The sequence below is a fragment of the Nesoenas mayeri genome (assembly GCF_963082525.1).
Source record: "Nesoenas mayeri genome assembly, chromosome: 7".
In the NCBI taxonomy this organism is placed as follows: Eukaryota; Metazoa; Chordata; class Aves; order Columbiformes; family Columbidae; genus Nesoenas; species Nesoenas mayeri.
In genome coordinates this window covers 23,077,353-23,101,891 of record NC_137551.1, presented here as the reverse complement: position 1 = coordinate 23,101,891, position 24,539 = coordinate 23,077,353, and the positions used below count along the sequence as shown (strand labels likewise).

Below are 24,539 nucleotides of genomic sequence, written 5' to 3'. Positions count from 1 at the left end.
TTTGTATTATTACATACTTTTTTCAACAGATCCTACCTCCCGTAAATTCCCAAACTGGCTGTTGTAGGAAGTACATTGAGTTTGTACACATTGTGGACACACATTGTGCCAAAGATCCTGTTCTATATACACAGAAAAGGTCTACACAGTATCAGCAAAGTGCAGGAAAATAAGATGTTAACAAAAACCTTGTGAATACTAGATCCATGTAATGCATGTTTTCAGCTTATTTTCCCCCAAACATTGAAGTTTCTTATTCAAACAGCCAAGCAACCAGTTGTTTGCCTCTATATGTGACAGTTTAATGGTGATCTTTACATTTCAGTCTCATATATTATAAAATTCCTTAATACTCTTATGCACACTAAAACAATCAACCAGCCAGCCCCCTACCCCTCCAAATCCTCTTAAAGCCTAGAATGAATGTGGGAGGTGAATATTTTAAAATATGTATATAAATGACAATGTTTCATTACTATCTGGAAAAGGACCCTTAGGACAGAGACATTAAGAATGTTAATCCTGTTCTTACAATATCTTCCTAAAATGCTGTGCAGTAGAAAATATTTAATTAGGTTTGTAAAATTGTTAGAAAAACTTCAAAGCCCTGAGCTGAGGGCAGAGGGGGAACTGTCTGACCGTTACCATAAGTAGATTACCCTTTTGCCCTTTGAACTCATAAAATTGTAATAATGAAACAATTTATACTGTAGTCACCGGTCAAAAATGACCCAAATGTGAGAATAAATGCTGCACATGCATTCATAACATAGAATTGTAGTTAAAGAGAACAAAGCTTATACGATAATTAAGTTGGGTACCTTGTGTGGTTCTCGTTCTGTAGCTGCAATGGTAATATGTACTACGTAGAGAAATTAAATCATACCGCACTGTTTCATGCATTAGGATGAATTCCAAATGGTGTTAGACTGATCAGCTGCAGAAAGGATGCGAATATTTACCCTGTGGCAAGCGAAAGTCTACCACTGTAGGAGAGTACCTCCCAAAGTATTAAGTGCCAATAACTAACCGAAAACTTCTGCTGAGGGTCACGCGTTTCTGTGATATTCACTTGCCAGTTTTGTAGCCATTCCTTTGCCATTGAGCTTCCTTCTCCTGTGCTGCCACTGTGGAGTGGCTGGAGGAGCTCAGGGTCTGGTGGGAAAAGCTGCTCTCAGTGTACCGTGTGTAAAGGGAAAGTGATACTGGATCAGATACAGACAGGCCTTATCTTTCAAGAATAGTACAGGTTCTCCTTCTTTGTTCAGAGGATGTAGAAGAGACTGCTTCCGACCATTATGCTGATCCCCCTTGTCAGTGTGCAGCCACAGCTCACAACCCGTGTAGCTCTTTTTAGCTGTTTGCTGTGGGGCATTGCTAAGGGTTCCCTGCTAGAGTATGGTGTCCCATTTTAAACACTGCTGGCTGACCACAGGGGCTGGCATTGCAGGCCTGTCTGTCCCTGAGGAAAGGGTGATCCCACTGGCCATGAAGTGCCTGCAGAAGACAGCCATGGAGGCACCCAGCCCCTTGGCCCGGGCTATTCAGAAGGTGCTTTCATAGGCCTGGAGATCTTTTGTTCTGCAGGTTGGTGTTGTACAGACCGCTTTCTCTTTGCTGCTTCAGGAGTTTATTATTAAGCAAACTCTCACTATAAAGTGCTGGGGTTAGGATTTACTTTTCTACTGTTTTTTCTTTTTTTTCTTTTTTTTTTTTTTTATTTAAAAAGCGTCTTTGTGGTAGATTGAAAAGACGGTGTTGCTTATAAAGTAGCAAAACCAAACCATTTAAAATTTAGACTTGAATACAGTAATCAGTGAGAATTTGCCAACTGTTAGCAACACTTCTATGTGAATTTACAGTGTTTGACTGCTATTTTTTATTCCTTTAGTTGAAGAAGAATCAAGTAATATTCCAATTTAATACATTATCTATTACATGACTGTCCATAAAAAATTTTGCACTACTGTAATACAAGTAATAAATTTTCCTACTGGTAAAGCTGCTACTCTGATACTATATTAATCTATTACTAAGCTATTTTTAGATGTTCTGAGATGGTCTTCATAGCTTCTTGTACCACTTAAGTTAGAATCTTTATTATTTTCATTTACAATTGCATCCCATGTAATCATTTTTAGACTTGTGAATGTAGTCTGTCTGAATTCATTAGTTTGCTTTACACTGAAAACAAACATTCAGAAGAAAATGATTGAACCTATTACGTTACCATCCTGTTAGCTCGGACACCAGTGTCTTTCTGTATGTTACTTTCACTTATGATCCAATTTTTCTTACTAGCCATTGAAAAAATAAATCTATTAAGTATTACATATTACTTTTAAATGTTAGTAGCAGTTGATGTGACACAGTAGAGTTGAGTACTGGATCCAGAATTTTTTTTATACATATATTTGTTTTCCACTATAATTGAATGGCCTGTTTCTCAAACTTGGAAAAAAAAATGTTACCTTTCACTGTCATAGACGATACCTCTGTAAGAGTATTGTAGTGATATCTACTTTGTTTTGTTAAGAGCTTCAGCTGAAGAGCATAAGAAAAATTATCTTAAGCTCTTTTGAAGTAAGATAGATATCTAACTACAGTGGGGCTATGAGGCAGTAGCTGTTTCTGCAAGTGTCTTTGTTATTAGTGTGTGACTGGGATAAGAACAACGAAAAGTATATTTACTTTTAAGTTTGACAGTTATTGATAATTTCCTAATGTAAACAAATAACTGAGTTTTTTCATTAGCATAAGTGTTATCATTTTAAAAAATTTTAGTATAGTTTTGCCTTCCACTTTTGACAGCCTGTTTTGAAGTTCAAAAAGAGCAGAAGTTCATTATTGATCAGTTAGCTAAAAGGTGTGAACAGGAATTTCAGCTCTGCTCTGATTGTGCCACATAGAACTTTCCACCTGTCACCTGCACATTAAACTAACCCCTACCTTAGTGTTTGTCTTTTAGTGCTGTTTGGCTGGAGGTGGGTTTTTATAGCATGGGTGCTGTAACAAAAGCAGATGTTTGAAAATATGTTGACAGCCATGGAACTGGTATTCTTTCAAATTTTTTCAGTAATCACCTCAGGTGAAAAAAAGTTGTTGGCTTCTGTGGTTGTAGTATTGCTACTGGGTTAGAATTTTAAGCAAAATTATTAATAATACTTCTACAGGTATTATTCTTTGGGATTGTTGAAAAAATTGTGGTAAAGTTGTTTGTTGGTTTGTTTGCTTTTAGTCACTGTTAATAGTTTACTTCTATCAAACCGGTCTCATTTTAGTGCTAGCTAGCATTTATATTGCATAAAGCTTGATTTTCTGATAGATTTTTATAAAAAAAATACATCTGTAATGTTTTTAACCTTTCTTTGCAGTGTTTGCTAGTTCTGAGCCTGTGCCAGGATTCCAGGGAGACACCCTGCAGTTAGCTTTCATCGACCTCAGACAAGTAAGACACTAGTTGTTGGTTTTTATCCTGCTAATTTCCCCTTTTGACCAATGCTGAAGTTATTAAATTCAAGAACCTTTCATGTTTTTGCATTCCCATGTAATTAGTTTTGAAAAGCAGTTATTTGAAGTGTTATTAGTGGCACTATTCCCCGTAATTCAGCAAAGAACTGTTTCTCCAGTGTGTTGTTAGGGGGCACTGTGCCACTGGTGGTACTGTTACATGCATATAAGATTGAATTTTGGTCCTGACAATTTTTAAAGATCCTGTGATGCCTTTTTGCAAGAGTGTACATGTTAACCTGATGTGTGCTGGCCTGATTTCATTCTGAACAATTGTTCCTGTCTACAAAACTACTCCCTGGAGAGCAGAATTGGGCATGTTATCATTTAGCATTTCCTTTCTTTAATTTGTTACATAGAATTATTTTAAACTCCTGAAAAGCAGCTTTATTCCAACTGTCTGATCTTTATTCTATATCAAATTTAATTTTAAATGCCTTAATATTGGAAGCACTTTTCCACAGTTCTTGCCAAAAAGGTTTTTCCAGACTAAAATCTACTTATGTTAATTTCACATAGTTATTTCTATTCCCTGCTCTCTGTAAATTCTGACACTATATCCACCCATAGCAATTAATTTTCAAAAATGTTTCATACCTGAAGTAAGCTTTTAGAAAGGATTTATTATTTCACAGGATTGCAAGTGTAAGTGTCATTTAAATAGTGACATGAATCATTAACTGCACATGGAGGGTCTTAAGCTTTCTGCAGATGTTCGTGATATTTTTCAGCGCCATTATGAGCCTGTCAAAGTCACCACAAAAGAGAAGAAATGTGGAAAGAAATCCATACCAAATTATCTATATAGTAAGAAAGTTTTTGCTTTTAATAGTTTAGTAGGTTTTTCGTAGCAAGATGATGAAAAGGCATTTCATGAGGGAAAATTCCTGAAGCAAAAGTATTCCAGTTTTTCTTAATGGTTAGAAAGGGCTTCATTGTATTTTTAAATGAAGAAGTTAAAAGGCAGAGTTGTCTGTTACACTCTCACAGTAATATAACAGTGAACAATATCTACAATGGGATAAGTGTACACTACCTGAGGAGGATATAGGATCGTGACCATAAGGGTTTTTTTTCATGTGATATTTGTACATTAGGAGTTCCAGAATTCAGTATGTAAAGATGTACGCTGTCAGACTTCAAATACCGCAAATCTTGCCTTGACTAGCAGCCTTCCTCTTTTGGATTCTTTTTATTGTACTTTTATTATCTTTATGTTAGAAGTGACTAAACATCTTCCAGTTTCTCCTGAGCCAGTTTAGTTGAAGGGAAAGGATATTGAGAGATTTTGGCACTATTTCTGTCATCCACCTAAGTGGTATAAATCCTTGCAGAGCTTATGTTTGTTTCAAGGGAATACGTAATTTCCAGATATGCAGGAGAGCAGGATGTGTACATACTTGCTACAGGAGATAAATAATATTTTTATATGTTTTAAGAACCAGCTGTCGAGCATGTCACATAAACAGGGATGATGTTGCTTATGATAGCTCTCAGTTTATGTTAGCAACTTGTATTTAGGATTCTCTTGATGTGAGTAATGCTTTATAGAGGATTCTCTGTATGCCATGGGAATCTAATCGATTTCAGATACTTTGTGAACAGCAAAAGTCTGGGCAACTCTCTTTATCAGGTTGCAGTTGGAGCTGGTAGATGTAGAATAGTTCTAGTATATTTGTTTGGTTGGGGGGTTTTTACTATATTTTTGCATGCCTCACCAAAATGTCTTGCAAGTACACATTAAAAAGACTTACTATTTAGTAAGGATTTGCAGTGGTTTTTCTCTCTTCCTTATTTGTGTTCCATTTCTATCTTAATAGGGTGGATGACAGTTCTTTTCAAGAATACTTAGAAAGGCAACAGAGCCTTTTTCAGAAAGTTCTTATGAAAGGTCATGCTTCTGTTTTTTAGTTTGAATTTGATACTTCTTCATGAATTGCAGGATATGAAAGATAAGGAAGTAGGTCCAGTGGTCAGGTTTTACCTGCCCACCCGGACTGTGCCCTGAGGTCAAACTCCTGATATTGGCTGTTTGGTACAGAGGAGCTGATGACAGGTAGGGGCTGATACAAGGGGGAAAGCTTGAACCGTATCAAAGCTAAAAGGCAGGAGATTTGGGACTCAGTGAGAGACTGTAGCTAAAAGATGGATCAGCAGGATTGCCCTCTTCTTAAAAAGCAGCTGACCTGCAAGGGAAAAGACTTTATCGTCCTGCCAATCACATGGTTGCTAATGGGAGCCAGTTATCTCAACAACAGCTTACTCGCTCTGTGTTGTGCTAGGGCAGTGTGTGAGATTAATGAGGATTGGGCAGTAGAATGTTGTAGCACGTTTAACTAAAGAAGTCAAGTCACAAGGAGCTGGCTTGGAAGACAGAGAGGGAAGAGCCACACTTGGATTATTACCATGGGGGGAGGAGCAGCTTTGAAAAGAGTTGCCATAGGTATTTTTGTCCTGACAATTCCTGATCCTCTGTTTTTCCTTGAAGACAATGTACTGACAGCATCTTGTCCCCAGCAAGCCCACTTCTTTCCTTCTTCCTTCCACAGACATAAAAGAGCAAACAAAAACAGCTGGCATGAGGAAGAGTTGCTTCCAATGAGGGAACAGTAGCAGGAAGCTCTGAGATGCCAGGAATCATCAAGGGGCAAGCACTTATCAGTGTCCTCCTGGATGAGCCACCTCTCTCTGCTTATACTATGCCCTCTTATGCTCTTGTCATACTTAACATGCTCCTTAAAGGTCTTAGTAATCTGTAGAAACCCTAGTCAATGAAGATTTTTTTTGCTATTCCTGTAACCATAGTATCTCAGCATCTTACAGAGGTGACTTAGTGTTGTTGGCTAATCACACATTGTGCTACTGATAGAGAATCACACAGCCATGATCATTTAGAAACTTGCAGCTCCAGCTAGTTTAGCAGCTCCTAAAGCAGCAAGCAGCTGCTAAGAAAATGGGGATAGATATGTGGTTCTGTACAGCTGCAGCAATTGTGTCATGCCTCATGCCACTTGTCTTAGTGTATGATCCAAGGTTATACCCTACGTGCACCCTTTCACCCCACTCACTTAAAGCCACTGAGGGGCAGGCCAGCTCAGCAAGGCGATTATCAAAGTGGCATGTGCTGCTTTAAAGAGACTGTTTTCTGGCATCTTGTGAAGATGACCCAGGTCTCCTGCGACCTGCATCACTCTCTGAAGATTATCTCTTGCTACTGTCTATATAGAGACCCTGGGTAAATTAGCGCAGTGGCCCAAAGTAAGGTGGAATGAACTTTGAGGATTTTGCTACCAATTCAGATCCTAGGTCAATTGGAATTAACCTTGAAAAGTAAACAGGTCTTAGTTCATCTTACTTGAATTAGTCTCTGAGGAAGCTCAGCCTCCAACATGAATTAGTTTTGTCCTGGTTATGATCTGTTCCTTAGTGCTTAAAGACTAGGGTTACAGTTCTGGAATGTAACGCAGTTTCTTGGATGTCCTGGACACTTAAATACTGTGAGGAAAAGGCCTGAATCTTAAAATTTGTGCATTATTCTTTGGAGAGCCAGTGTAGTGTGCAGCAGACAGGTAGCCTGAGAGGTCAACAGTTGCCATCCTAGAGCAAATTCCCTGATTCTTAACCAATTGGGTGGTAAAAAGATGACTGTTCTTGAAATCACATCGTTGCCTGCAGAGTTATAACCTAAGCTGCAAAGGTAGCTTGTCTTTTTCACACTTGTGACTTCACAAGTTGTTTCTATTGTTTCTTTCCACCACAAGCACTAGTTCGGTTTCAAACACGCCTTGTTCCTTTACTCAGACAAGTACTCAGCTAGCTTGATTATTGTGGAATTTCCTTATTTTGCCAGGAATGAGAACTGTGTGTCTTCTATATTCTTTTAGCACTTAAGTACACATTGTTAACATCCTCCAGTTGCTGTCAGTGCTGGTCCTGCAGCCGGGGCAGCCATCTCAAGTGAACATCATCATATGTTCTTGGTAACCCCAGAGTTAAGCAACCATTGTAGCACTATCTCCACCCACATGGTAACATAGAGTTTACAATCTGATAGTGGTGTCCCCCAGTCTGGGAGACTGAGGTCTCTGAACATCAGTGTCCATAAATTCTGCATAGGTATGGGACAGAATTCTTGAAGATTTACAGCAATTTCTGTTAACATTTTGCTAACATTAGAGATAAATTAGACATAAAGTCGTAATGCAGTCAGTGTGATTAATATACCATGTACCATGGAAACATTACAAGATACATTTTTGTCAGACTTTTGCTTATTATGTGTGTAAATAAGCATGTAGATAAGCACTTCTATGAGCTCGGTTTATTGGTAATACACTATATGTATTCCTTCTAAAAACTGATACCTGATATTTAAAAGTGTAATACATCTTCTGATTCCAAAGCATAATGGAAATTACATTGATAGTTTCTTGGGTTGCTTGACCATTTACTTTGTAATCCATTTTCTGGTGTATTGTTGGTGAGAACTATTGCTGACCTTCTGAACTGTAGTGTTGCGTGCAACAGATGTTAAGTTTATTTGAGGAGAAAATTCTTAGTAGTACTTAATACAGTCCTCCTCTTTCTTCTTTGCTTCTCATTCATCACTGAGAGATGATACTGTCTTTGTGATAAACTCAGAAGTAACTCATTATAGGTAGGAACCGTGTAACAGATCACTGGCCTTCAATCCCAGCCAAGGGTTTGTCTGCCACTAAACACAGGCTGACGGCTCAGTCTTCCCCACTGTTTTGTTTGCAGTGTTTAATTTGCATTGATTTCCTGTGGTAGTTACTGCATTTAATCTCTGGCTTGTTTCTGGTTCCCCCAACATGCAGCATGCCGAAGCTCTCACCATCTGTGTTCCCTGTGGAGATTGCTCTTGAGCGCTTCTGTTGGGTCTCAGAGAATAAGTTGCAGCCTGTTGTCAGGCCCATTCACCATGACTCTTGGAAGTCGAGGGCACCAAGGGTGCGCTGTGGCTTCCTTCACGAGCTGCCAGCCCACACAATGCCTAGGCTTTGAAATTAGTAGAGTACACCCACCCCTGGCCTCTGCTCCAGAGAAGAGTCATGAACTGAAAAAACATCTGGGTTTTCCAAAACGGAGAAATCCCTAACAGTATGTTTAGTAGTAAATCTTAAAAACTTCAGAGTTTAAAGATAAATGTAAGCCTCTCTTTTTTAAGGCAACAGTTTGGATTCTTAATTAGCAAGCAATATAGAGTATTTTGTCTTTCGCTTCCTGAGGGAAATGGCTGTTGAGACTTTAATCTTCACAGAGGCTCTTTCACAATGCTCACTGATCCCTTTCCCTCCGCCATGCACTCCCCAGCTTCTCTGAACAAGCAGAGGGGCACCTTACCTCTGTAACATGAAGCCCAGCCTCAGGGCGCTATGTAATGGGATTTGTGCTTCTTCAGTTTTCAGTGCAATGCTGCTTATTCAACTAAAAAAAAAGGATATCAGATTTCAAACAGCAACAAAACAGGAGTTGTGCCTCTCTGGATTTCAGACCATAGATCCTCACTTTGCTGGAGGAGGAAGGCAACACCTTTGCTGGCCTCCCCCTTCTCCATAAACTGACTCTGCGCTAAAGCAGGAGGAGAGCTTGAGGCACACGGCGAGCAGAGCAGGGGCGCTTCACGGCTCAGTGTCTCATGTATTTGCATCATACAGGGGTAGCATTCATATGCTTACCTGTGTTCAGAACGATACAGTTATCTGAGTATGACTACATGCTAAATGTGTGTCTTATCCAGCTTGTAGGATGAAACAATGTCATTGCAGAGTACTATATTCTTACAAATAAATGGGAGTTTTTCACACAAACCTGACCATTTGTTTGTAAGCATTTATATTCCCCAATGGAATCTCTTAGTTTTGTTTTCTCCCTTTCAACTAGATGCTGTGAAGCCTGTAGGTAATCACAATAGGCTCAGTTCACAAGCTGTTTGTATAGATATTTGTGAGGAAGATCTCAATCAGGGCTCTGTACACAGAAACAAGCCAGCTCATTACTGGGATGGCATTTATACCTGCCAGCTGGTAAGAATTAGGAAGCTTTGAAAACAAATGCACAGAAATTAGCAGCGGAGGGTCAAAAACAAGCATGGCTTTGGATACACTATCTTTTAAGGATTTGCAGAATCAAAGCAGGTTGGTGAGTCAGTCATTTCCTGGCAGTAGGTATTCCTACTCTGTTACTGCCAGCAACTAAGGGCACACGTGCCACGTATTAGGTGTGCGTGTGTTTTTTGGGACATTGACTCATTCATCAAATTCAGTACAAAACTGAATTGTATCCAGATCAACATCTGAATGCTCCTTTTTCAGCAGAGAAGTACAAATAACATGCTGATCGCATACCAGGCTTTCACTCTAGGTCCTGACTTACTGACAATGAGGAAGCATGCCTGAAAACAGGGTTTAAAAACTCAGTGTGCAAATGCTGTTACTTCACTTCAGTAGCTCTATCAATACCTTAGATAAAATGATATACATATGGCCATTTAACTACAAAATACACTACTCAGTCTATGGCAAAAACTGTACCAGTTTCTCCAGGGGAAAGTATAGTAGGTGGTGCACAAAAGACTGTGTGGTGAAAGGTGTTTAATGCTTAAACTGAGTGTCATCTCCTAACTGACAGTAAAGAATGCTGTAGGTACCTACACCATGGAAGTTATCAAAAACACAAAAATAATTTTCCTGTTGTTTATTTAAGCTAGTTAATTTAAGGTATACAAATTTCTTAGTTCTTCACTTACTGAACTAGATATATGCAAGAATTAGATGAGCTGGCAAGAAATCTCTACTGTGTATTTAGAAAATGACAGAACTTGTGAAGCACTGGCTCATCTTGACTTAGAGACCTGCAGATAACAGCCTTTGCATAAGAACATAAGCCTTAGTTGAACAAGGTGGGGGGGGTTATTGTGAGGTGAATTTATATTTTTTGGAACTGAGACAGGAAATGGCATTTATTGATCTTGTTTGTTTAATGCAGGAACACTTAGCTTCTTAGAGCAGTGTAGGGGAGTTCCAGCTTCTAAATACTACCATTGCAGAAATTACTAAAAGTTTCACTGAGAGGTTGATCAAAGCAGATATTAAAAAACAAAGAAAAAGTAGCAAAAGCTGCTGTCAAGACTATTTAGATGGACATATCCAAGTCCTTATCTAAATACTACCAACTGTCACATTTAATCAGCTTTCAGCTCTTCTTAGTCATCAGTAATTTCACAATACGAGGTTTAGAAGTAGTTAATCAATTCATTCAAAACATACAGAGCTGCTGTTATGATGAAAACTTTATATCTCTGGAAAAACTTTCTGTTCAGAAAAGCTCATCCCATCGTTACAGAGGAAATTCCTGTGAGATCGTGACCTAAATGGCACTAAAATTGTATCCGTGGTAGTTGAAGTGGATATCCCAATTGTACCCTGTCCGTAATACCAAAACCCAAAGGCTTCCGTTTTTTCGGGCGAGATACTCGATTTCTTCAATAACCAGTATGCTACGTGTCTGTGAGACTATTTATGAAGCGGTAATTTCCAAAGACATAATGAGAGAAAGCACTAAATAAGCTTTATCTAGACATGCTTTTATTCTTCTGCAGAAGGACTTGTTGGTAGAAAAATTTCAGAAGGTTCACTTTCAGATGATTTCTCAATTAACAAGTCTCTTGCTTGAATTAGAATAAGTTGATCCATGTGCCTATTATATTTGTAAGCTCATACTTACCCTTTTTTTGAGTTGCTGATATACATCCCATTCAATGAAGTTTCTCTCTAGTTTGCTTCTGCTAGCAGTTCTGCTCCCCACCTGATCCTCACCTTTATTTTTGTGGTGTAAGAAATGATGTAAATGAAAGGAAGGAATATTTGGGTGCATGACTTACCTGAAGTCTGCGAATACATCATATCGAACTGTTGTCTTCCTGCTGGCAGCCAGTGGCTGCAGGATCGCTACCATTGTGTCTGGGCCCTTCTGCAGCCCTGAGCTGGTAGATGGAGTTCAGTTTTGGAGCCCCCAGCTCCACAGAACTTCCTCTGAATCTTGTGGTTCCTATGAGTAATGAATAAGCATTGTTAATTGAACAACACAAGAGAAGAAAAATATTGTTTTCCATCAAGTTAACTGTTATTTGTATTCTCTTAACATCTGTGAGTCCTAGTTTCCCATCAGAGAGCCATGGGACTGGTAGCTGCATTAGCGTATTCAGTAATTTCTGTCCCAAAATTGCTTATATTCTTCAGCCTTAGCTAAGCTGGTAGTATCATAGACGTAGTATGGCAAAGACTTGAGTGAGTGAAATGGAATTAATGAATGTTTATTCATTTGGATCGTAGTGTCTTAGAAAAAAAGATCATATCTTCAGAAGTGTTTGTACAACATGTACCATAATGTGACACTGATCTTCTGCCAGGTGTTAATTTAGCACTGCAGAAATATAAATCAAAAAATAATGTTCTGAGTATCTGGCTGCCTCCACTCATTTGGTGAAACACGGGAGATGAAACTCTTGTATTTTCTTTCTCTTAGTACAGAGATACTAATAAGTGGCAAAAGAAATTATTGAATTTCATATTGTTACGTAAATAACTGGTTTCTGAATGAACTAATTGTACTATAAGCAATATGAACCAGCATGATCTTAGGCACAATTTTATATCATTCTGGGCTTTTAGCATATTAACATATATAGCTTTTATGGGTATGTCAGGTTTGGAGCAATTTGTCATTTTACAAGTTGCACTGTTTTAAAAAGTATTGAAATAACAAAGTTTATAGAGAAGATTCACATACAGGACTTCCCCTAAAGCATTAGTAGCAAAGGAGCACTGCAACTTGGAAGACCCCCAATCACAGAAAGAGTGATGATGGGAGAAAAAAAAAGAATGAATAAGAACAGGAATGCAAAGAAAATTTTAAGATGGTCAAAAGGGGGTAAGTGGAAGCAGTAGATGATGAGGAGAAAATAAGAACTTAAATATATGGGATGAAGGACAAAAAAAAAGAAAAAAAATCAGTTCCTGTCTGTAAAGTACTTTGTTGTTCTTATCCTTTTCTATCTCTGTTTATCATTTTCCATGGTTTATGCTGAGACCCATGTAGAACATCTCTTTTTTACCCAGTAGAAATTTGAAGATATGTTTTTACCCAAAGGAAAGAAAGGACTTTCAGTACACAGTTAGTGGTGTATAAAGTCCATGGAACCATCAGGTTGCGTTATTCCCAGTAGAACACAAGCTTTCCCGGTTTCAGTGGCGTGCCTCCAGGAAATCCTTCCAAGTGGACACACAATTAGCCCACACTCTTCCAGAGTGCACGATGTAACATGATGCAGTTAAACCAGAAGACAGTTTTCATCTTTTGACCATGTGCCAAACATGTCAGTTGAGTAGCTTACCTGAGATCTGTAAGAGAACATAGGCCATCAGATATTTTCCCGTAGAAGGAAACATACAGTACACACACACACAAAAATGCAATTATAAAACTTGACTTATTTTTGAAGTAACAGAAAAAGTGCTGAGCCAGCCTTCTTAAGTGGCACAACTCAGTGCATTCAGATTCTCCTTTCTTTTTGCCAGTCTAAAGCCTAAATAAAAATCTTTGCCCTTGCTTGGGATGTATGAGAAGGACATTAAAAGTGGTTCTTTCAGTTTAAGCACTAAAAAGATATTGAACCCTGTGGAAGGACAGATTTGATAACATCATTGAAATCCACATCCAAATGATAGTTTGGGGGATGGTAATATGTTTATTATAGTGTCTAAGTCTTGAATGCATTGACAGGACTGTATAAAAAGTTCACAGTGAAGCAGAATAGTATTTAATAATTCCTAGACAGAAATACACAGGTAACTGGGGGGGTGCAGGGAACCTGTGTAACTGGTAGATTGAAACGGCACAAGCTGAAAACTCAAATGACAGTGTAAAACAGTCCTCGTAGCTTAATTAAATAAAACCAATAATGCGATTTAAACTTCTTTGAGTTAAAATTACTTTAATAAGGGTGTTAATTACTAGAGGATTAACACTGCTTACATGTGATAATAGATGTGGTCAGTCAATAAAGGGTGAGAATAATGTTCGTTTAAGAAGCAAAAGAATCTAGCACAGGATTACTCACCAGAAAGGGATAACATTTCAAAGTGGCAAGGAAAATCAGGGGAAGAGGTTTTCAAATTGCAGGAGGCATTAGAGGCTGAATTGTGCCATCATTACTCAGCAGAAGTTCCATGTTATTGGGATCTGTTGGAGTTAAAATGTGAAGACTAATTATTACAAATGACATGGTACATAGTTTGAAATTATTCAGTCTTCCAGAGCAATTGTAACAAATTTTTCATATGAAACATTTTAAGAAAATATTGTCTTCTGAGAAGTGAGGAGAAAAGGCTTATTCTAAAGGAAAAGCATCACCTTCTAAGGAGACTAATTTCTTGAATATGTGTTTCTTAGAAAAGAACTAATATTGGACTACTGACATTAAGCAGAATGGGGTTATCCTAATATGTTTGCAAACATAGCAGCAGGAGAAGAAAGATCTTTTGCAAAAAGCCAACAGCAAAAAAATCCAGATAACTCAAAACAAGTTCTGAGTTATCCAGGTTCTTGTTACTGCAGCTTACTGGGCTCGGAAGCCTTTGCTAAACCAAGTTGTCTAGACAAGAAAAACAAAGACAAGTACCAAGATGTTATACTGGCTGTAATTGCTAAAACGTTTTTAGAGTCACTTGATAGATATAAATTTGGAAGTAAGTGTCTTGTAGTAGCTGAAGAAGAAAGTGAAGGTTGTGCAGGAAAGAATATAAAACTTTAGTCTAGTGATTTTTTGCTTTGCTTTTAACTTGTCTGTATTTACATTCCTGAGCTACTGATTGCGGAATTCCTCGTCCAGTGGTTCCCAGGTCTAGTATAGCTTTCCCTAAGGGATGTAACTTCATCTGCTATGAAGGGTGGTTGTGCAGCCATGCCCTGAATGCTCTGCTTTTGAAGAAATAACTCTCTATTTACAGTAAACTCATGATGAGCACATCTGTAAGTGTCTGTGCCTTATGGATTGCATTGGAGTTTTGTTTCAGGATGCAAACAAAATGGTGTTGGTCTCTGCCTATTATGTCTTAGATTTCAGTGGCTTTCCATATATTCTAACTCAGCACCCAAGATCAGCTGAGATATTTTATGAGACAGTTGCTATATTTGTATATGCTTCCTGCAAAGCTTTTCCAGAGAGATGCCTTTTGTATAAAATACTGAGGGCTTTGATGGCTGCCTAAGAGAAAAATGTGGAGCACTAAAACTGAGACTTTTTTTTAATTTTAGATCTGCAGCTTTTTGAGACCCACACAAATCTTAAAAATAAATCAAACCAAAAAGTTACAGGTAAAAAAAAAAAAAAAATTAAACTGTTGTATTGAAACAAACTATTTTCCTCTATCTACTGTACAACCCCAGGTTACCTCAGTGGAGATGATGTGTTTCATAGTGCATACTTGAGATCGTGGACCTCTGTGAAGACCAAATGCTGCAAATTCAAAACATGTTCGTAAAGCTTATAGGCCTGATGTATGTCCTCCTGTTAGGTTGGATGCCTCAATCTCTGTAACAATGTAATTTCACTATTTTTCTTAGATGTAATTTCTTCTAGTGTTTTGCTCCTAGTCAGAATATGACAATAACTGAAAAGCTAGGAGAAGGAAATATCACATTTTACCACTGAATTGCTAATTCCCAGTGTCCAGAGTGGTGGTTTCTCAGTCAGTTCTGTGAACTGCAGCTTCATACAAAGAGCTGAAGTCTTTGCCTCCTCTGTGCACACGGGGCTGATGCTGTGGAGCTCTGCCTTGCTTACTTGTCTTCCCATAAGCATCAGTTTACATTCACATGCCAGGGCTATGTATCTAAAACTCCTTCCTTCAACCCTAGAAGTAATCTGACTGAAATTAAAACTTGGCATTGTAATTATACTTGTGCAGACCACTATGGATGTTTAGTTCTAAGGTACAGCAGCTTGACTGTATAGACTAGGTGTGTGTGTGTATACAAGGACTGTTTGGATTAGTTAGTTCAAAACAGCATTTGTCAAGTAATGACTTTTCATGGTATAGTATATATACTGACCTCTGGTGAGACTGTAGGCATGTAGAGTTACTCACATGGACACTGCTAAATATTATATATGACAGATGGGACAAGAGTGTTCAGTTCCAGAACACGGTATAGAAGTTGAAGTGAACATGTTTTGTGTTCAAATTTTATTCTAGTTATACCAGGTTAGATCATTTTCAATTAGTCTCTCTTTCTCTAAACCAGAGACATGCTGTTTATGGCATTATTTTGTAGATGAGCAAATAGTTTAAAGCAAGCCTATTCTAAGCAAAGACTTTAAAGCAAGCCTGTTCTAAGTCTCGTGCAGTTGAAAACAACTCCTTATAGAAAGTTTAAGTTTAGATAAACTAAACTGTAAAAAATGCCTCTTCAGTTAATAATGGTTTGGGTAAATTTCAATGTTTAAGTACTACAGGCAAACCTGCATTTTGAAAAAAAAAAAAATAATAATTTAAATATATATATATATATATAAACGAAAATGACATATTAAATTTAATTGTGCTATATTAAGTGCTTCATGATTTTAACAGCTGAAATTGCATTTTCAAAGTCTGGTTTCGGTCAGAGGCAGATGTCCTGTTTCGCAGAGCTGCACTTGTCACCCCTGTGTGCTGTTTGAGCGTGTAGGCCTCTGCGTCAGAAGCTCAAAAACAAAATAAATTGTGAATGACCTAACCATTGCATAATACACAATTTTTAATCCACACAAATATTACCATTGACATAGTTTTATGCTTTGTCAAAAGGGACTTCGTGTACGGGCTAACGGGCTTGACGGGAGCAATTTGGCCCGAGCCCGTGCCCTCTGGCGCTTGACTGTCTGCCAGGCTCCTGCTTTTCAAACTCTTCCCTGTTTCTAGTCTCAAAAGATGGTTCTTTTTCTACTAGTCCAGCTTATTATTTAATGATGGAGAAGAACACATTTCGTAATAAACATTTGCACTGTAATTAAACAAATCTTATTTGAACCAGTATTACTTGTTGCTAGCTTGTGTATTGCATAGGGCCTAAGTATTTATATTTGCCTCAGTGGCTATTTTTCAGGTACTGTCTTCAGAAGTTACACCTTGGGCTGCTTGAAGTTTTAATGGGATTTGTAAAAATTATACATTGTGTTTTTCTGATTGTGGTAAGAGCAACAAGCTTCTTCCTGTGACTTGAGCAGCAAGTGTTTTGTAGGCAGGCCTGAGGTCATTTGAAGTGCCAAAGAATGAAAAATGTATTTGGGCTTGTTCACAGAGGTAATGAGACCAGGCATCTCTCGGAGTATACATCAAGGTCCAGATTTTGGGAAAGAATTCTGCCCTTTCAGAGAATTTATGTTATAAAGGATTTACTTGAACAGAAGTAACTTCTGGGTTTTTTTTAGCATAGCAACAATTCCCAGTGGTTCAGCTGTCATAAGCTCTGAGCTTATACATTATATGCTTACAAATGTGTTAAAGATTGTATCCCAGCATTCAAGATAGTGACAGATAAGATTTCCACTTACAAATTTGAAACAGATGGACACATTTAAATATAAAACTATTTCATTCTTGTGAACATTTAAATATCCCAAATTTAGGCACAATTTCTAAATGCATAGTACTTAAAAAAAAAAAAAAAAGGCACGTTTTAATGCAGTGGCTTAAAAACTGAGCGACACTGCCTTTCTAACACAAACTATATCCTTCCTTTGAAAATCCAGGGCTCAGTTTTCAAAGCATTGCCTAGGAATTTAGCCTGCGACCCCCATTGACACTAATGGGAATTGCATAGCTAAATCCCCATAACATCACTTTGAAAATGCATTTGTTTTACCAATCCAGAAAAAGGGTAGCATAAACTATAGGGAGACATTCACAGATCAAGAGATCAATTTACACTTTGAAATACAAGACCAATGTGTGTTATTCCAGTTATGTGATCAGTAGGGGGGATTTTAAAATTCACCACATTCACAAAATAAGTCACCAGGAGTAAATAAAACAAAATATTTTGGCAAGTGGCAGGCAGACTTGCTAACCAGTCTAACAAGGTATTTGTCAGCAGTAACAAACACCAACTGATTAAGAGATAATTGCATTTGGTTGGTATGGTGTTACTCTACAGTTAGCAAACTCTTGTCTTTTTTCCTTGTAAGCTGGACTTAGATATCTGTATTTTAAATACTTCTGTTGTTCCTTTGCAACCAGGAAACGTTTAGAGTGAACAAGATTTACTTGTCTTTGTCCAGCTCTGATTCTAGTCCTTCACATTTTAGTTCCAATCTAGTAAGTGCTTTCACAGTGTGCATACTTTAATAAACAGGGAGATAATATTTGGTGAACTAATGGGGGTGTTATCTTCATGTTCATGCGGGGGTTTTTTTGTTAATTTGTTGGACATAACCGTATACCTGTGTAACATAGATTCATGTGTACTTGTGCATGAAACATAAACAGAGACTAAAAACAAAGTGTGTTGTTGTGTAGCTGCGTTACTGCAGTGCCAGTGCGTCCCAGTCACGGACCATGGCCCCATTACGCTGGGCAGAGTATAAGTAAGTGTTTTAACAAAGGGAAGACAGTGTTGCCTGAGAGTTTGCAAACTGAGGAGATTATAGCTCCACTGGAAGGTTCACGTTATGTCAGAAATTATGAAACAACAATGATTCTGGTTGACAGGCTTCCTCTTCGGTCCTCAAACCCCTTTGTCCTGTGTAAAAGGTGTGTTTAGGTACAGTGTGAGCTCCTTGCAATGGGAACTATTGAGGAGCGGGACTTTTGTGAGTGGCTTTCTGAAGTTTCTATATTTAAAATGAAAAAGTCCACTTTGGAGGTTTTTAGCTCCAAATCCCCATACCAATAGTACTAATTGAAATAGTAATATATTTGCTGTTCCTTTATCTTGATGACTTAAATTATGTATAGCTAACAACAGTCACGGGGCTGTTTTTCTAGGTCAAACACCACATATCCTCAAGGAAAAAAATGCAATGTTATTTCTGTATTCTCTCCTAAGAAAATATTTGGCATAGCTTGCAGTTGTATATGCTTGGCACCATTCATTTCCCAGAAGAGTTCACCAGTTTTCTAAGCTTTGGGATTTTTTTAATTAAAGAGGTCAAAATCCATTATATCTAAATTTCAAAGAATTTACCAATTAGCTGTAGTCTGCGAGGCCCAGCAGGTGGCTTTTGTACTATTAAAAGGAGATTGTTTCCATATCTGATCAAAGCAAAAACAAAACAAAGGAAAATATAGAATATTTTGCTGTGTACACAGTGTGAACCACATGCTGTGTAAATTATAGGTGAAAACTATATGTGAGAGACTGTTCAGTTGTACCACTTCAGGAAAAAAAATACATATATTTTCACACTGTTCCCCACGAGGATTTTAATGGTAATGTCTTAAATCTATTTAGATTACTGATTAGCTGAGAAGATTAGATGGCTTGCTATTTCCTAAAATGAAGATTCTATCATTTTCTTGCTTAAAAGTAAAAGTAAAGATGCACAAGTAAGTAGATTAATGAATTTGCTAAAAGTAAAATTAGAAAAAGCTGAGCATGCTGGAATGTCACAAGATACAAAAAAGTTCCAATTTGCACTTTTCAGTGAATCTAAAACTGCCCGATTTTTACCTACTTAAAAGAATGTTTGTGACCTTTTGACCCTTTTGTTATCCCTTACTCAGAAAGGCCTTTATTCTGTAAGGCTTAGGTATAAAAAAATAAAAAGAGCGTTAATGGCATAACAGTCCTTTCTGATCACCCTGTGTAAGATGTTTATGCAAAGTGTCAATAGAAGCAATTGGCCTAACAGTGTGACAACCTGCTTTGCTTGGAAATGGGCTAATCTCCTGTTTGGGTTACCCAGAGGTCAGGTAAGGATTTCTTTTTTTTGCACTCCCCGTAGTGTGTGGGTACATAACCTGCAAACACTACAGGGCAGAAATCAGAAACAACTGAGCTGAAGAATGCCACAAAGCATTTTCTTTTTAATCTTGCTTTTTTTTTTTTTCCTGATTTTTTCCCTCTGCCTTCTTTTAATTTTTTGCTTCCTGATGCCATCTCAGACATTCTGCCTGAGCACCCAACACGTAACGATGACAGGGACTCTACCAATATCATTATCCGCTACTTCACTTTGTTGGGTTGTTTTGTTTTGTTGGTGGTGGTTGTGTTTGGGGGGTTTTGTGTGTGGCTTTTTTTGGTTTTGTTTTGTTTTAAACAGGCATCATCCCACTCTTTTTTTTTGAAGTTCACGTGGAAACCTACTTTAAATCCGAGTTTCTGAGGGCAGCCCCTGTTGCCCTGTCACAGCAGGCTGGAGCTCAATGGGGCTCAGGCAAGCATAGCGGCCGTGCGATGGGCCTTGGCGGGCTGCACGCTGGGAGCTCCTGCCGCTCTGAATCAGCTTCTGTCTGTTTTTATAACTGCCTTTTTCTTCCCTGTTAATTATGCCCCAAGGCTGTGGAAAGACAGCATTTATCTGTTTCAACAGACTAAGCAGCAAGTGTTCTGACATGTTTATCAGGCAAATTGTACCTGACAAAAGGTAATTACACATACAATCAAGTGCAGAAGTAACTGGGTGATTAGGGGTTAATAAACTGTTTAGCATAGGGAATATTCAGCTTGTGAGCAAGGAGAGAGGGCCAGAAGGACATAACTGACAGTGATATCTGAAAAAAATACTTCTCTTTTGATGGAATATTTGACTTTACAGAAAGGTAAGCAGGATATTAAGTGTAGGACTCCTCATTTTTTTCTCCAGCTCCTGAATCCCTGTGAGATAGTACAATAGTACAACCAAAGATACTTGCTGATGCTCTTGCTACTCTGCACATAGCTAGTTCTCAAAGTTGCATTCTCTTCCAAGATTATTCCTGACAGTTGCCCAAAAGTAAAAAGGAAAGGGCATCCGTATGATATTTGAGGATGTGACAAGAGGCTCAAACAGCATTGAAAGGGCCGGATGGTTGATTCCAGCAGTTCCCAGTGCACAAAATTCTCACATAATTACAAGATGGCCTAAATACAGAACCACGGCTGAGCTGCTCGGGACTTTAGGTAATACAAGACAAAGCTTTACTGAGCAATGATTACCAGTAATTTCTATCATGGCCATATCACCTAGATATTGGGAAAATGCAAGAGTACTGACATGGGAGAATAGGTGCCAAGTGCTCTACTTGAAAACAGAATTCTGTCCCTAAAATATTTAGAACTTTTTTTCAACATAGCATCAATATTGTAATGTTTTGTGTTAATCAAATCCATTAGCTATCAAGATCTTAAAGTAACAACAACAACAGATAGTATCTTACAATGAAAATGCTGTGTTTAAAATTAGTGTCTTCTAGTTCAAAATAGCAGCATTATCTCTATAATGTAAAAGGTCAATATAGCCTTTTATATTCTATATAAACACCTTTGTTTTCCAAGTGGTGCTTATTTTGAGCAGAAAAACGATGTTAGACATATAAGGCATTTAGAAAATATAGCCACATGAACAAAAAAAATTAGAAAAATCAAAGTATTGCAGGGCATAATTTAAAATGCAAGTGTATAACAGCAGCCAGAGGCTTAAGTTATCTATGTAGACATATATGTGAGTAATAATGTTATGGTTTGAGGAAGCAACACTGTTTCATATACAGTAAAAGGAGCATGATGCTCTCCAATCATCAGCCCTGATGGTTCCAAGATGTTGGATAAAGGTTCCCCTTCTATTGCACCTTTAGAAGAGGCAAATCCTCTAAATAAGGCAGAAGTGCATACTCTGTCTTGTAAGTGTAAGTAAGTAGACAATCTGTTTGACACTCTAACTGGTATTCAAGAAAGGATAAGAGGATAAAGCTTGCTCCTTTTTTTGCCTTTTTTTTTTCTTTTGCAAAGCCTCGGACACACAGGTGCACACACTGCTCTGCAAGTTTTTCCTACTCAATAGGACTTCCCTTGCTACTAGGGAAGCATATTCTGCTTTGTTATAAAAGTCTCAGGTATAGTATTTCCTGTCTTAGCTTATTCTTATTTTTCATGGTTGTTACAGGATAATGAGAGTACAACAGTGCCATTGTTCTTAAAGTACTTATATCTAGTTTATTAGGTGCTTCACAGTGTTTCAGCTCCATGATAAGGTGGTTCTGCCAGAGCACCCTTGGGTGGCTCCTTAGGTGGGGCTGAGCAGCCGACTACCAGCTCATGGTCTGCGCTGCCTCCAGGCTCCGGACAGTCACAGGAGAGATTGCTTGCTGACCGCTTGGAGGTGTTTCCCATGCATGTTAACTTTGGAAAGTGTGGAACATTTCTTGCTGGGCAATGCATCTCGTTTTCAGTTATTCTCAGTGAGGGTTCTAGTGGATACAATAGTTTCTTTAATCTGACCTTTAATTAGTTGATTCCGGTTGCCACAATAAGAACTACTGTGACAAAAACAGGAAGTTCTCCTGCACTTCATGCTTCACAATTGAGAAGCTGAGCTCACCTGAACTTAAATCTCCTAAATGTTTGTTGGTTTTTGCTTGCCTTTTTTTTTTTTTTTTTTTAATTGTAGCTGATATTCTTTGGCAAAACTAATGCTTTTATGATCAGACTTGCCCTTGATACAATTTTTCTTTTTCCACATTAGTAATAATCATGGTCTTTAAAACTGCAGAGATTTGCAACCGTCTTTTATTTCAGTGGAATTTAACATATCCCATGTGTTACATCTCTGTGGTATGAGTCATATCAGCATATCAAGCCAAATCCAAAAAGTATTTCCATTATCTCTTAATTTTGAGTGCCATGTAACGTTACCAAAGGCGGCTCTCCCTGTGGTTTTGCACACATCTAGGCCCTATCACACTATAAAATCATTTTAATATGCATCTATTGTGAGTGAAAAAAACAGCAAAAAGGTAGGGATAAAGTTGGATTTTTTTTTTCTCTATGGAAGTTGGCCAAGTTTTCATTATTAATTCCATGTAGCTATCTGTTTGCATGAAGTAAAAAAATACTTTTTGCATCTTCATATTCTTCTCTTATTTTCAATAATCTTTATGTGTAAATTTCAATATAACTTTATGCTTTACTAAAATAAATAACTTCTATTAAAGGATTGGGTAGGGCAGTGCTTCATTATCAGCTTTCTCTTTCCCAGAGTATGTTCAAATCACATGAAGCAGCCCAAATATCTTTCTGCATCTTTGAATGGATGGGCAGTTGAAGCAGACTGTGAGGTTGATACCTCTGCAGCATGGCTGCAGGAGTGAAGGTGAATTCAGGGTTGTGCTCGAGAGAAGCTTTGTATGGGTGGATTGAAGTTGTTTTCCACACACGTGTGATTGTCCTGGGACGAGCGGCTCATTTCTGCTAGACTGTCCTTCCTCCCATTGGCTGCTCTCCAGCCTGTTCCCCTCACAAAGCGCCGGCATCGACTGTACATCCGCCAAGTGCCAAGTCAGATGCAGGTGATATGAATGGCCAGGACACAGATCCGAAGAGCTGCACACCAGGCAGCTCTTGCCCACCCACAGCATACAGTACGTGCTGTCAAAGCCCATTACGTACAGCAATATGTCACAGTGCAGAACTGCAGCTGTGAGAGGGGCACAATGCGTAATTGTGCACAGCAGCAGCCCGGTCTCCAGCAGTGTCTGCAGCTCCCTGTTGTGTTTACGCCAGCAGCAGGGCACGTTTGTGACACTGCAGCCCCGGAACATGTATACAGGAGGGAAGGTAGCTATGACTGAGTGACATGTGTCATCTGATTGCATGTCCCTGGTCCTTTGTGTTACCTGCCACATGTCATGACAACTGCTGTAACTTAGGAGATTTATTAGCATGAGGCTGGTTACGTGCAGCTCTTTGACCAAGTGTGGAGCAAGGAAGAGGCTCTGGGTTCATCCCCCTGGCTAATAGTGTCTCTCAGCGTCTTCAGTCTTCAGAGCCATGACTGTCTTGGATTGCACAGAATATGCTTTATGTTCTCTTGGGACATTGTTTTACCTCATGTGTTGAAAAGCAACAGACTCCATGGTCTTTTTAGGGCTCTACATGCCTACCTGTGTTTGGTCAGGTGACAAATGAGGTGTGATCTTCCAGCCTGGCTGTCACTATCACTGAGATGTCCCAGAGCAATGACACAATAAGACAGTTGATTTGGGCACTGGAAGTATGGTATGAAAATTGCTCATGTGATACTGGCAGCAAAGTTTCTTTGAACTTGTCAGCACTGTAATTGTAACAGTCATCGATGCCTTTGGGCTGCACATTGCTAACAGAGTACAGAGCTTCAGGATTGTTTAGGATTTACGCAGAATCTTCAATTTCAGTGTTACAATAGGGATAACAAATATCTTTCAACTTCGATTTACTGAGCACAACTGTTGCAGGAGCATTGGCACAGTCCTTTCTAAATGACTGTCTCCCATGTGGAGCCCATGACAAGTGGCATTGTAATTAGTAGTAATTTATTAATATATTCTGTTTGCTTCTCTGTAACAGAGAGGGAACATGAAGTCTCCAGATTATATAGTTTGGGTTCCTGTAGTTGTCAGCTTTATCCTCCCAGCCTGTGTTTTGCATCTGCTTGTCCTATCTTTGCATTCTTTTGATCATGCTTTTGAATTTACAGCCTCTGAGGACTGGATACTACCAAGTGTTGTAACACAGGTAATAATAAATGATGAGTAATGTGCAGCAGCAACTGACACTGTGGGTTTCACAAATGCCACTAATTCCTGAGTTATCAGAGCCTTCCCAAGTCTGTCTGCTTAGTGACTAAAGGGATGTTCTCTTCAGCTCAGCAGGAAAACTGATGGTGTCCATCCTGAGAAAGCACTTTGTGAGAAAGAACCATTTGCATTTGACATTGACAGCTATCGTGGATATGTAGTCAGCAGAGAATGAAGTCAGCTCCTTGTTTTTTATACACCTTTTACCCATAT

General features: G+C 38.5%; 1 protein-coding gene across 1 annotated transcript in view; it reads left to right on the top strand.

Annotated features, from left to right (window-relative positions):
• The window catches only part of EXOC6 (exocyst complex component 6), a gene marked incomplete at its 5' end in the record, with an annotated part of 91,646 nt that overhangs the window by 63,369 nt on the left and 3,738 nt on the right, over positions 1-24,539 (top strand). The window contains one exon of the mRNA XM_080348070.1: positions 3,375-3,448. Within this exon, the coding sequence (XP_080204196.1) occupies positions 3,375-3,448 (74 nt within the window). The remainder of the gene's footprint in view (positions 1-3,374; positions 3,449-24,539) is intronic.